This window comes from Syngnathoides biaculeatus, chromosome 6 (assembly GCF_019802595.1).
Source record: "Syngnathoides biaculeatus isolate LvHL_M chromosome 6, ASM1980259v1, whole genome shotgun sequence".
NCBI classification, from domain to species: Eukaryota; Metazoa; Chordata; class Actinopteri; order Syngnathiformes; family Syngnathidae; genus Syngnathoides; species Syngnathoides biaculeatus.
This window is the reverse complement of record NC_084645.1, coordinates 29,554,914-29,569,532: the sequence shown is the minus strand read 5'-3', so window position 1 is coordinate 29,569,532 and position 14,619 is coordinate 29,554,914. Positions and strand designations below refer to the sequence as shown.

Genomic DNA, 14,619 nt, shown 5'->3' with positions numbered 1-14,619 from the left:
CGTAAGCTTTTATTTAAGTGTAAATGTGTGTCTGATTTATCGTGCATATGCGCACTGCAGTTGTCTAGCACCCACTTCAGAGTCGACAGATGTACAAATAGGACTCTATCGATTATTTTTACTATCCATCCATCCATCCATTTTTTAGCCGCTTATCCTCACAAGGGTCGCGGGAGTGGTGGAGCCTATCCCAGCTGTCAACGGGCAGGAGGCGGGGTACACCTTGAACTAGTTGCCAGCCAATCCCAGGGCATATCGAGACAAACAGCCGCACTTCCAATCACACCTTGGGTCAATTTGGAGTGTCCAATTAATGTTGCGTGTTTTTGGGATGTGGGAGGAAACCCGAGTGCCCGGAGAAAACCCACGCAGGTACGGGGAGAACATGCAAACTCCACACAGGCGGGTCCGGGATCGAACTTCGACCATCGATCTCAGAACTGTGAGGCCAACAGTTTACAGCTGACCCACCGTGCCGCCCATTTTTACTATATTTATCCATATTTGTTAGGCACACATGTACTTTTCGGCTTGTGATGAAAAGGGTACAATGTTAGCACAAGATGGCCAGATGGCTATTATGCATTACAATATTTTTCATTTCGTGTGTTGGCAAACTCTCCATTTTCTGGCTCATGTACAGCGTTAGGATTAAGATGGACAGAACTCTATTATGATAAGTGTCCCCCATTAACGGAGCAAAGGAATATGCAGAAGCAGCTCTGCGGTGGTCTTGATTGACAGGAGCGCGGCCCCGCCACCGTCCCGCGCTCAGGGCCGGGTCACGCCGCTTTCTCATGGGGATTTTGACAGCCTGCTGAGGTTTCCAAGGAAAACGAGCAGTGAGACATCACAGGCTTTGTTTCGGGCAGCGGCGAGGCCCTCTCCTCTGTTTGCGTTTAATATCGAAACGGAGGCCACCGACCGCCAGCTTCTCAGTTTTGACTACGGGGAAATCGGCCAATACGGGAGGGGAAGCGTGGGGTCTTTTCGACGGAGAAGGGGGCTGCCAAGAGGGATGTGGATTAGAGGATAAAGATGGGATGGAACAGATGCAGAAGCAAGAAGAGTGCGAGCATGCAGTTGAATGCCATCAGAAAACTGCCGTTAGCCGTAACGGCGACTTATCAAGCACACAAAGCTAACGTAGCAACGATACTCACTGCTCTTTGTTAATTTATCAAAAACAGATATGACTTGAATGCACCACACAATCTTTTGTTCACTAAACACTGGCCAAAATGCCTGGTAACACCTAGTGCAGGGGGCTAATGCCGCACTCAAGCTAACATAGCATTACATTATTAATAATGTTTGCTGTTGCTGTCATAATGTTGCATGCCAACGTTTTAGGACAAAAAAAAAAAAAGCCCAGATCCATTCAAAGTTAGTTGAGCTAAGCTTACATAGCAACGCAAAAGCGCTAATCATGTGGGGTGTCGATATACCCTATCTTTGTCCAAATACCATATAGCGTATTAATGATTTTTTTGCACCAAAAGATCAGTTAACAAAAAGTCACGGACAGTTCTGAGTGGAAGAATTCCCTTAAACGTCTATAAAAGGTAGAAGAGCACCACATTTTCTTTGCTTTTCTCTTCCTGTTGGTGGTCCGGATAATGTACTTGGATGTTCCAGACTTTGGTTAGCTGGTCTGTGGTTCTCGCTAAGTACGTCGGTTGGAAAAAAATGTTTGTTTTCCCCCTTCTGCCGCTGCAGGATCATCCCTTGCAAGTCCTTTTTCCCCCCCGTGTTCTACTGCTGTTTTATCGCTGTTTTATCTGGCCATGATTGTTTTTAAAAGTCACTTTAAAGAGCTTTGCCATTGTCAAAGACCCTTAAAAATGCAAATGTATTCATCTACATGCGGTAGGGATCTTCGGTGTAACACCCCACTCAATTTAGCTGCCTAATGCCCCCCAGATTTTTATGTTTAAAAAAAATTACAGCCAAGCAACATTAGCAACATAAAATTTGCTATGCATGTCTATCATGAGTGAAACCCCCCAAAATGTCTCAAGAGGTAAAAAACAAAAACAAAAAAAAAAAACCACAGGAAGTTTGGCATTGCTGGTTATAAGCAAGGAGCCAGGTTTGTCATTTTTAAGCATTCTTAAAAAATGAGCATCCATCCATATTCTATACCTCTTATCCTTAATATGATGACGGGCTTGCTGTAGCCTATCGCGCCTGACTGAGGAGTAAAAGGCACGGTACACCCGAGACTGGTTGCTAGACGATCGCAGGACACATGCTCATATTCAAATCTGAGACACAAAAAAAATTGCGAAGCGTTCTGCACGGCATGGCTTCAAAGTTTGATGATGATTTTGAAACGGAACGTTCAAGAAAATCAAGCTACACATACCAGTTTCAGCGATAGACACGGAAGGAGGTGAACATGAACGGGAAGGACAAAAATGTATGATGCCCAAAATTCAACCCGAAGTTTGACATTTGAATTGTGGTGGATCAGCTGGTAAAGCGTTGGCCTCACAGTTCTGAGGACCCGGGTTCAATCCCGACCCCCGCTTGTGTGGAGTTTGCATGATATCCTCGTGCCTGTGTGGGTTTTCTCCGGGCACTCCAGTTTTCCCACCTCACCCAAAAACACGCAAGATTAATTGGACACTCAAAATTGCCCCTAGGTGTGATTGTGAGTGCGACTGTTTCTCTATGTGCCCTGCGATTGGCTGGCGACCAGTTCAGGGTGTACCCCGCCTTCTGCCGCGACCCTTGTGAGGATAAGCGACAAAGAAAATGGATGGATGGATTATGGCTACCGTGGGCAGATAGACAGTGCTAAATCCAGAAGCTTTTTTTTTTTTTTTGCGTACGCCACCTAATGTATCTGGAACAAAGCATCAAAGTTAAATGATCATTTTGAGGATTCGGCACGAAAAAGGTTTTAATTCGAGTGGTTTCCACTCACAGCCGCCGTGGCAACCAACGCTTATTTTGCACAAGCGCCACGTCGTGGGTGTTCTAAAGATACAGTCGAGTGAGGACTTGGTGTTTGGCTGCAAATTAAAGTAAAACAATTGCCTCCAAATTTTAGCAGGACACTGTTGTTGAGTGAGATGTTGACGTGTGATTTGATGTATGTGTATGTGTGTGTGTGTGTGTGTGTGTGGTTTGGTGTGTGTGTGTGTGTGTGTGTGTGTGTCAGAATGAAAGACGAAAAAGTCACCAACCAATGCTCACAGTGTGTTGGTTTTTCTTGCTTTTCCCCCCCCTCACAGCAGCTGTACGCCGCTCAGCTGGCAAGTATGCAGATCTCACCGGGGGCCAAGATGGCGCCCGTCCCGCCGGGGGGGCCTAACGCATCCGGCCCGCTGTCGCCCACCGCCCTCAAGAGCGACAAGCGAGCGTCCAGTCCCCTCGTGCAAGTCAAGGTGAGAGCAAAAAAAATAAAAAAACCTCCACTTTCATTTTCAATTACAATCAAATATCATAACACACACACACACACGCTGACAAAGTGACACTGGCGCTGGCTGCTGTTTGGCGGGAGGCCAGACCTCTTCACTGCGGAGAGAGCGCACGCCTCGTCTTTATTTGACAACCGGGCACTATAATGGAAGCCACATGTGTGCGTTGTGTGTGTTGTGTGTGTGTGCGTGGGTTAGCAGCTGCGAGTCACAATGGGCGCACGTCAGCGCTCACCGCACTCAAATGCTAACACAGCGCCTTCTGAACTCCGCGCCAGACACTAAGCATACGCACAAATACACACACATGCACACGCACTCAGCCCACTGGCATACCGCTGCAGTCTAACACACACACACACACACACACAAATACACTAAGGCTTTACACAAAGAGCAAAAACTGACTGGGTTAAAAATGTTACAAGAACGTTATTAAGGTGTTATTAACATGATCTATGCATACACATACTGCAAACACTTAGCAAAGAGTAAAATAAGAAAAGAATGCATTCTAATTATTTTGTTTATACAAAAATCTACTAAGCACATGAAGTATAATGTTGAAAGCAAATAAATAATTAAATCGTTCCCTGCCACTCCCAAATGAAGGACCATAAACACAAATAAAGTCAGTAAGCAAAAAGCAATATAAGCAAAGATATTTACATAAATATAAAAACTTCCCTTTAAGTGCACATGCACTAATGTTTTTAATAACAAAATCTCTCCTCGCAGTAAATGTCGTACTCTTATCGTAACAGTCGCACAAAACAACGTCAATCGATGTAAAAAGAAAATTACAAGAATAATATTAATTGCGCTGCATGTATAATATTACCCTTAATAGCTTTAATAAACAGCATACCCCGAAGTATCCATGTACACAAAGGCGTTTCACACAACAATCAAAATAATTTAAAATATGTTCATCTAATTCAACTCTATTGCATACCGTATGTGAAAGAAATAATTCATACAGCATTTTTCATAGGCAGGGCTCACAAAGTGAAAAGGAGCATGGTCACATGAAAAAAAAATATATAATAAAAAGATATAAATGTGCTTCTTGCAATCGACCACGTTTTTAACAGCTGCCGAAATGGCCAAGTAATCAAGTGTGTGTCATTCCGTTTCTGGTCAGCTGGAGGAAGGCCCCACGCAGCCGCTCAACCTCTCGGCCCGGCCCAAGATCTCGCCGACCTCGCCGACCGCGCAGACGCTGTTTTCCAGCACCAAGGGCAGCCCCGCCAGCGCCCCCAAGGCTCGCGTCCCCAGCCCGGTTTCCAACATGGCCCGCAACGCCTCCCTGGGTAAGGCGAAGTCCGCCAATTGTGGAAAAAGTAGCCAGTTTCACTCAGCAACACAACATTTGGTAGACATTTTTTTTTTCATGAGTAGTCCCACAACAACAACAACAAAAATATTCAACACAGGAAGTTTGTCATTTTGCTTTGAAGCAACCATTTTTGGTCACTCTGGGCCATTTTCCGGGTTTCTTCAATGACAAACTCCCCTCAAGGGATTTGGTCCGATTTCTACCAAATTTGAATCACATGCACTCGACCAATTGGCAGCGCCAAATAGCAAAACATTTTCGTTTTCGTCATAGTATGTGGGCAGAGGATGGCGGCCAAGTTTGATGAGTAACCGTCGGTCCACTACTGCGGCGTAGAATTTGGGGAAACTTGTGCGTTGTGCAGCATAACATTAATTGAAGAATTCAGGTCGAGATGAACAAAGGAAGTCTTGGTTTGATGTGAATATTTTGGCGACATTTTGGCCATTTTCCAAGAAACTCTCTGATTGCTGTCAATTTTGACGCTAACCTGTCAAACATTTGAGTTTTCATCATTGTACGTGGGTAGAGCATGCTGCCAATGTTTTGCCATTTATAGAGCTCGTCCACGTGACTTCACCATTTTCACGGCGCTATATTGCCACTCAAAAAGAGCTGCTCAACAGTGTGAGGGTCATTGAACCAGAGCGGAATATTCACAATGCCGAGACTTGTTGTGCTGTTGGTTGTTACAACAGACAAGACAGATATTTAAAGAGATCATTCTATGAAATACCAGCTAAAAAGACAGGAAAATATCGACGAATTTCGGCAATTAAACATGATGGATGGTGACCAACCAAATACACACGACTGTGTAGCGATCACTTCACTTCAGGTAGGAATTATTCTTCTCAATCTCAAATACCCAAGAAGTATTTATATTGCCAAGTTGGCTCATGTGAGAACAATGCGATTTAAAAAAAAAACGACACGGAAGCGTGTTGCGACCAAATGTTAAACTTCCGTAAACCTCTCCCGAACAGAGTCCAATGTGTATTTAAAAAAAGAAAATAAACCATCAGTCACAGGTTTACGTTGGTTAACGTGTGTCTGCAACACGGTTCCGTGTACGGGGGCTGAAGCCTACCCCAGTGCTTTATTTTCTTTTTTAAAATACGCATTGGACTTTTTTGAGAACAATGCATATTTGAAAAAAAAAAAAAAAAAAACATGTCATGGAGAGGTTTACCAAAGTTTAACGTGTGGCCGCAACACGCTTCTGCGTTCACGAGCCGTCAACCCGTCATCTTTTTTTTTTTTAGTTTGTGTAAAACCAGGGGTCATTTATTTAAATATTAGTATTTGTATTGAAAAAATCTGAATGGCTCCATCACTATGTGGGATTTATTCTTGATTGAGAACAGATCCAGCAACGAAGTATTTGTATGCATCCAGACTTTTCTTCGCTTTCAAAGAACTTCCGTGTAAATCTCGACAGCTTACTTACTTACTTCACTTGTCCTAGGCAAGCGGAAGCAGGTTAACAGTTCACTTTCCACATCAACGTCGGCATTAAATATGGGTCCTCTATGCCAAATGTCTCTCATTTTTCCACCTACCTTCGTTTGTTATCAACTTCTGAATGTTTAACGGTATCGGACAAAACTCTGGGCGCCGTGCTATTCGATGTATTTTCGTGTTGTCTCCAACCACCTTAGCATTGAGCAATGCTTTGCTTGACCGGCAGACGGTGACTCCTCAGAATTCACCTCAGAATTTGAGGCAAATGCATATTTTAGTTTTCATGACTGCGTGTGAGTGGAACATGGTGGCAAAGTTTCATGACTTGCCATTGGTGAAAGAGGTACAGCGAAGAATGTTTTGAAAATGCGGCCTTCGGGTCTAGTTCTACTCAGAAACGTGAAATTTGGCACAAAAAAATAAAACATAAACCTAAAGGATCCATATCCCCGAAAATATGGGAAGGCTGCCATTTTGTTTTGAATTGACCATTTTAGCTTCATTTTTGGTAAGTTCCAAGGATCCTTCAGAAACAAGTGCCGTAGAGATTTGGACCATATTCCACAAAATTTGAAACGCATGCAGTTGACAGAAGGGTGACGGGAAATTGCAAAACATTTTCTATTTCGCCATTGAAAGCGGACAAAGCATTTGACTCGCCATCGCTTCACCGCAATGGCTCCTGGGAACTCATTCAGTTGTCCTATCCTCAATTTCTATTTACGTACAACACTTGTTTGACCCCACCTCGTGCTCGTTGACAGCTGGGATAGGCTCCAGCAGTTTCCGCCACCCTCGTGAGGATAAGCGGCAAAAGAAAAATGGACTTTGTTTTAGCTGCGGTTTAAAGCGCTCTATAAATACAACTGCGTTGAGTTGGGTTTCAAAAACAGGAATCTGCAACAATTAGGCCCCAAACATTTGCTGAAGACATTCACAGGCGGCCTCTTGCTGGCAGAAACGCGTCTGTGCAATTTCTCCAAGTCTCCGGGTTTAACAATTGCCAACATAACCAAACGTTAGTTGTGTTTCACCCTCGTCGTGGGCGTGCCAGACTCAAAACAACACCCTGCTAGCACCCCCACCAGCCAGGGCGGCACGTGCCCGATAGACTGCAGACACCTCGGGGTGTGTTTTACTGCAGGCCAGAGCCCTGTATTTAGCTTTCATGAAAAGGCTGCCAGCGGAAACAGTGAAACCCTGCACGCATTTATTTGCCTTTTTTTTTTTTTTTTTTTTTTTTTTAAGAGCTTCCTCACATTATTGTCTGCCGGGGCCCAGACCTTTTTATGCAACTACCTATCTCCTATCTGTTATTAAGGCTAATCTAAAGCCTTTCATTACACCCGCCTCCCCCCAATCCCCCTTCCCATGAAAACATTTTCACTAGACTGTACTATTTTCTACACCGTTTTAACGGCCACCCAAGCATTTAGTGCTTCCTCGCTCGTCTGCTAATTTAAACCGGCGAAGGCGACGGAAACTTTGCCGTCCTTTTATTTACGTGCTTCCTTATTCTTCGCATGTACATCTGCTCCGCGAGCGGCAAGCACGTAAACAAGGAGGCCGGAAAACAACTGCAGCTACAACGAGTGACTGCGACAAAGATGTTGCGAAAGTTACAAGGCACAATTTAGCACAATAAACGCAGCAAAGTTATTTCTGGAGTGGTTCTGTCGCATTCGATATTCCAAAAACGCTAAATATTTCAAGTGAGACGGTGGGTCCGGGATCGAACTCGGGACCTCAGAACTGTGAGGCCAACGCTTTCCAGCTGATCCACCCTTCTACTAATAATAATAATGCAAAATGTGGTAGCTGGGCAGACAAATGGCATCTACTGTATGTGGCAGTGTTAAAACGATTCAAGCATCTGATTTGAACACAAATGATGCATCAACACACGTAGACAGACAAAATAACAATGGGCACAGGCACATACAGGTATTCTTTGTCTTCACTGAAAAACATAACGCATTACCGCAGCTGACAAAACCACTAGCAGTAGTTGTGAAAATCTTCTTCATTAGTGTCTGTATGAGTGTTACACTGCCTCCCTGTGGCCAAGTAGTACAAAACAGGAGGAGATGCAAATAAGCGTTCATATTTCACAAGTGGTTTTATTATTTCCTTTTTATATCATATAGTTTGTCGGGAAAAATATGTGCAGTCACAGCATAAAAAAAGGTTTTCAGTGTTAAATTGCAAATTCATCCTTTGTGTGTTGATCGTGTTTATGTGCCGTCAGATTACAATAATTTAAAAAAAAGTTCATTAAAATGTAATAATACTGGCCCATTTATTCTCATAATAGATTTACTATTTCTTACCAGGAATTGAACTCTCAACAATTGTCATTTTAAATTTGGATCTTTTTTATGTATTAATACATTAATTTATTTTCTGTGTTCAGTGTCCTTCAAGGGCCATATTTGTTTTATTTTTAATGATTCAATAATCATACAAATATTTATTTTGATATACAATGAACATTGGTGTTTTTTTTGGTCTTTGTACTGTATAATAATTATTTTTAGGTAACTTCACCGGTTTGGCCTTTTCCATCATCAACTTTTGCAGGTGTGTTCATCCCGTTAAGTGTAGCAGCTGCGATTAAAATAAAAGTAAATATAAATATAAATCAGCCCCCGTAGCCAGTTTGGCTGAGTACTGTGACATTTCAAAAACACGAGAAGTTCATTTTCATTTTCGATTCCGTTTGGTCCTTTCCGCCGCCGTTGCCAAATTTGAACCGCCCATTCAACAAGGCTAAATAATGAAAATTCCGCGTTTTCATCCAAAAGGAACGCGTGACAAGATTTGTGTCCTTTTTTTTTTTTCAGACATCCTCTCCAGCCTGAACTCCACGGCTCTTTTCGGGGACCAGGACGCCGTGATGAAGGCCATCCAGGAGGCTCGCAGCATGAGGGAGCAGATCCAGAGGGAGCAGCTCCACCACCAGCAGGGACCTCCTCCACCTCCTCCTCCGCCACCGCCGCCACCTCCTCATCATCTTCATCACCACCACCATCATCACCATCACGCCACACCTCCCGGACACCAAAGTCTGGAGGCCAAACTGTCAGCGTTGAGCAGCATGAGCCTCAACAACGGCAACAAGGTGAGCCACGGTCATATTACTACCTATGGTTTCTTTTTTTTTTCATTTTCGCGTTTGTACGTATTCTCGTCTTTCTATGTGTGCCACAACTTTTGACATGTTCCTTTGTGGTCCACACACACACAAAATTGTCCACATGAGAAAAAAAAATTGCTCGAATCAAGCTCCTTTCATCCTATTAGACTGTGTGTGTTCTTGTCTTTCTCTATTAACGCCGCAAGACACCTTTACATTTTTTATATTACTTAATGCTTTGCCTGATTAGACAGTCCGTGCTCTTGTCTTTTTATGATGAAATAACTTTTGACATTCCGAGTGAGGATGTTCCTTTGCGGGGGATATTTTGATTGGTCCATACAAGAGCAGAAAAAAAAATAATCAATGTTCAAATAGCTTTTTACCGCACTCAAGGCTGTTTTTTTTTCATCTTTCTATATTTTTGTCATACCATTTGATGTATAGTAGGTAGATACTTTTTTGGGGGGCCTATTGGGGAATAATGTAATAGCATAATAATTAAAACGAAAAGATATTTGTGTGTGTATTCCAGCAGGTAGAAATAAGTTTCTTTCGGCTTGTCCCGTTTATGGTCGCCACAGTGTGACATCTCAGATGAACGTTCCTATTTTTTTGCCATAGTTTTTATGCCAGATGCCCTTCCTTCTCTCTCTCCCCTTATTTACACTGGCCCTCCGCCCGCCATCTTTCTTTTGGGCATCCGGAAAGACATCTCCAATAAGTGCGATCAGACATCAGGGCAAGCGTGATTGGACAGACGGGTGAGGAATAGGTTATCATGAATATTTTAGGGAGGGTTGCCTTTGAACCCGGCCAGCCCAAGTGGGTCGCCATTGGTGCATTTATTATATATTTTTTTTAACTTGAGGGAAAATAACCCCAATTTTGACAGGAACTCCCGAGTTGATTTTCTTAAAAGGCATTATGTTTGTAAATACTGAGAAAGAATTCAAAATTAGTCTACACTGATAAATTCTTTATTAAGAAATATTAAAAAAAAACCAAAAAACTCTATAAACATGGCCGAGCACAAGTTTATGTAATGAGTATATAGTGCAGTTGTGCATATCTGAGCCGACTGGAACACTAATTGTCATTAAGGACCAGTGTTCGCTCTAAGCTGCGCAACTGTGCATTTGTGCACTAGTTTCACTTTCTCAGCGCAGAAGAAAACAGATCCACCGGGCCACACAGTCTACTTCCTAGTTTACCTGACACTGCCCCCCCCCCCTCCATTTTAAAGGGATACACTCATAATTACAAACACCGGGGTATGTGAATAATACAAGAAAAAGTGTTGAAATTGGACGAGATTTTCTCTTTTTTGAGTAATACAAGGTCTGGTCTGAAGTCAAAGTACAGGATGAGATGGTGTATAATGTTAAAATTCCACCTCGGCACAGCCTGATGAGGATGAAAGCACAGACGATACATTGCCCAAAATTCTGTAATTCTGTATTTTAAATATAGGAGGCAACATAACGTTAACCCTAAAATGGTTTGGGAGAATCATTCAGCTTTCAACATGCATTGCGAAAGACATTCTGCAAGCAATAATTCATTTTTACAGCAAGAAAAACAGACGGGGATATCAATGTGCGTTAAAAAAATGAAACAAAGTTGGAAGCGACATTTCAAATTTATAGTTAATAGTTGGCTTGGTATGCATTTGTATTATGATGTATTTAATTAGTTTGGTGAACATTTTCAGTGTATGTTTGCAAAAATACAAAATTGTTCTTAAAAATGTTGTAATGGGAATGCAATCTGAACCTTTTAATGAGCCCTGCAACTTCAATGGATGACACTGATTGACCACAGTGCATACGTCTGATGTTACTCACAGTGGTCAAATGGGGCGCTGACGGGCTTACGACACTCGCTGTTCACAATTCATGGATGGAACTTTCTGGCCGCTGCGCACGGCGCGTGACACAGCGCCTCCGCCTCGCTCTACTTTTAATGTCAACGCTTTTGCTTTTGTAAAGTGTGTGGGGGGTGAGGGGGTGGGGTAGTTTGTAATTTACACCGGCCTTCAGCATGCTATACGACGCGTTCAGTCACTTAATACCACCAGTACGACACCACAATTACAGAAAACAACAGTATGTTACAAAAACACAATGCAACAGCACACAGAGGTGTCATGTACAACACCTGGAGCAGTTCTTGTATTTATCGTCATTAATTAATATCTTTTGAGACAATGTTGAAGGCTGTGTACTTGGAATACATTGTTCAAACAAAAATGTGAATGTAAAAAATGCTAATATGCAATGGATAAATGTTAAAAAATTATTTGCAGCATATATTTTAAATAAAAAGATATAATTATTTACTCAAATAAATTTACAATGAATACATATAGTAATCATAATTACCAGTTTTAAATTAATTACTTAATTAGTTAAAAATATTAAAATTGTTACAATATTTTAATAGTAGTTAAATAAATATATTTCTAAACTAAATGAGAAATTTAAAAAATTTAAATAAATTACCTTAGAACATGAATAAATATTTTAATAAAAATAATACAAAAACTACTTCTGTATATTATATATTAAAAACAAATTCCAAATAACAAAACACAATATATTAAATAGAATATCTCCCCCAAAATGATAATGTTATATAAGAAACAGTCAAAATTGTGGTGATTATTTTGGGGGGGGCTGTAATGGATGAATGGAATTTTAATTGTGAAAATTGATTTGATATACACGTAAAATTGAGTAATGAGCTTGGCTGGCCGAGGAACTAATTCAAATTGTGAGTCAAGGTATGACCGTATATTATCCTTCATAACGATTACAGTCCTACTGTGTTGTCTAGCGGTGCCTCCTTTTACAGACCCTGTCAAAATGGCGTATTGCCAGCAAGTGGGAAGCCGTTATTTTGACTTGGACGAATAGGAAAGACCACCAAAAAAAAATAACAAAATAAAGAGTAGCGGTGAGAGAAAATGTGGCTTTTGGACGTTTTGTTTGTGTGCTTCTGTCACGGCGCTTCAATCTGACGCGTAGACAACGTTAACTAAGAGCTGAAAGTGATCCCTTTTGCGCTCGTGCGTGTGTCCGTGTCATTCTAGCCGGTGCGCAGGCGAGAGGCCCGGCCAGTTAGCGGCATCGTGGAGTATTGCCTTACGCTTACGCCGCTTCCAGCTGGCTTGCGGCTGCCGAAAACGATTGAAATAGCCTGAACGTTTGCGCGTGTGTGCGTCTGTACGTCTGTGTGCTCGTGTGTAATAAAAGCTCCCCGCGCCCACTTAAGAGTCAAGCGGCCCGTTTAGGGCGCTGCCGCTCAAATGTTGTCGCTATTGTTAGCGACGAATCGACGAACCGGGTCGGAATAATGACTTTTCCCCACGTTCGCTACCGAGCAAAATTGATACAAAAGGTGTGTTTTCTAACAATGGGACAAGAAAGAGACGATAAGTACGTCGCTTGTCGAGTTAAAGCATTGAAGGGGGCTGAATGTGCGCAAATGAGCAAGCAGCTGCTGCTGCTGCTCTGTCGTTTATTAGTTTGCATTCAAAGTTGCCTTTTTGATTGGAAATTTTCTGTTCCATTGTAACAATCTGCAGCTCAAAGGAAATAGAAAAATGTAATAATGAAGAGATTTCACACAGCAAAAATGATTAAACGCAGGATGTGCAAAATGCTAGCGAGATATGGATCCAGACTCGCCCACTGTCCAGCCGTCTTGAAATAGATTTATCACTCTATAAAGAACAATGAAGACAGCTGCCCGTCGCGCTCCGCCAACCGCCTCAGATTGCTCCTCGGTCGACAAGGCTCGTCCGACGAGAGGTCGGAGGAACGCCGAAGGGACCTGCGTACCGTACCTGCGGCCACCTCAGTCGGGGTGCACTGCGAGCGCCAACTTTACATGAAGTGTTGGCGGTTTGACATTGCATTTTGTGGGATGTGGAATCAGTTATATACACAATATGTCACGAACCTGTGATACGGGGGCGGACCCAAATGCAGGACTTCGAGGCAGAGGCATAATGTTCAATGTAGTTTATTCCGGAAACCGGGTCATACACGGTGTAGCAGTCCGACAAGGAAGAGGTACAGAAACCCGAGGCTAGGCGGGATCTAAAAGACGTGCAGCATGGTCCGATGACTATGGGGCAAACTAACAATTGAGCAGGACAGGATCAAAAGGACACATAATCGCTATGACTAGGGTTACTCTAAATTATGCGTAGAGCGGAGAGTCCCACGGGCAATGAATGCAACTCTCTAACGCAAGGCAATGAACTGGCAAATGCCAGTGACAAAAACTCGCAACTTAAATGCCCGTCTAATTACAGTCCCAATGTGAAACAGCTGTACAGGTGTCACCACCCATAGCAGTGGCGTGGCCACACCCCTCTTGGCAGTGGCCAAATCTTGCTCATGACACAATATAAGAGAGGTGATCTACTCTCCCAAAAACTTGGTGAGAACAGTGACGTGAGGTGCGCCCGCGGTGGTTTTCCAAGTTGATGCAGCTTTCTGCACCCTAAAAATGTTTACCCTCGATTTGATGTGGAGAGCAGTTCAAGTCCATCTTCGGGCCATGACATGAAAACAGTCTCCTCTAGCTTGAGGCGGTTCTGTCCCCCAATGACTCTCGGGAGTAAATGATCGTCATCTCTTCCATCATGGCTCCTGTTTGTTTTCTAGTTCTCCTCAAAGAGAAAATTCTCTCAGGAACTGTTGTTGGCCACAGCTCACACCCAGACACTCACGTGCAAACTCTTCAACGTCACCCCACCTGACCCCGCCTCTTAATGGCAAAGACATGTATACATATGTTACAATAAGTACAGTATATTCAATGCATTTAAAGCTTGCAGTTTTTCTTTTTATAAATTTGTTTCAAAACTGTTTTCACATTTTAAATGTGTTAATAGTCTTGGCGGCACTGTGGCGCAGCTGGAAAGCGTTGGCCTCACAGTTCTGAGGACCCGGGTTCAATTTCAGCCCTATCTGTGCGGCGTTTGCATGTTCTGCCCGTGCCTGCGTTTGTTTTCTCCGGGTGGGCACTCCGGTTTCCTCCCACATCCCCAAAACATGCACATTAGTTGGGCACTCTAAAATTGCCCCCAGGTGTGATTGTGAGTGCAGCTGTTTGTCTCGATGTGCCCTGCGATCGGCTGGCAACCAGTTTAGGGTGTACCCCACCTCCTGCCCGTTGACAGCTGGGATAGGCTCCAGCACTCCCCGCGACCCTTGTGAGGATAACCGGCAAAG

At 43.0% G+C, this 14,619-nt stretch overlaps 1 protein-coding gene across 3 annotated transcripts in view; it reads left to right on the top strand.

Annotated features, from left to right (window-relative positions):
* Window positions 1-14,619, top strand: part of LOC133502203 (transcription factor SOX-6-like) — a 116,976-nt gene that overhangs the window by 85,928 nt on the left and 16,429 nt on the right. For 2 of the 3 annotated variants that reach the window (XM_061822735.1, XM_061822738.1), the window contains 3 exons: window positions 3,243-3,395; window positions 4,576-4,744; window positions 9,078-9,355. In XM_061822735.1, coding sequence (XP_061678719.1) covers window positions 3,243-3,395; window positions 4,576-4,744; window positions 9,078-9,355 — 600 coding nt within the window. The remainder of the gene's footprint in view (window positions 1-3,242; window positions 3,396-4,575; window positions 4,745-9,077; window positions 9,356-14,619) is intronic. The other variant, XM_061822736.1, reaches the window with a different exon arrangement.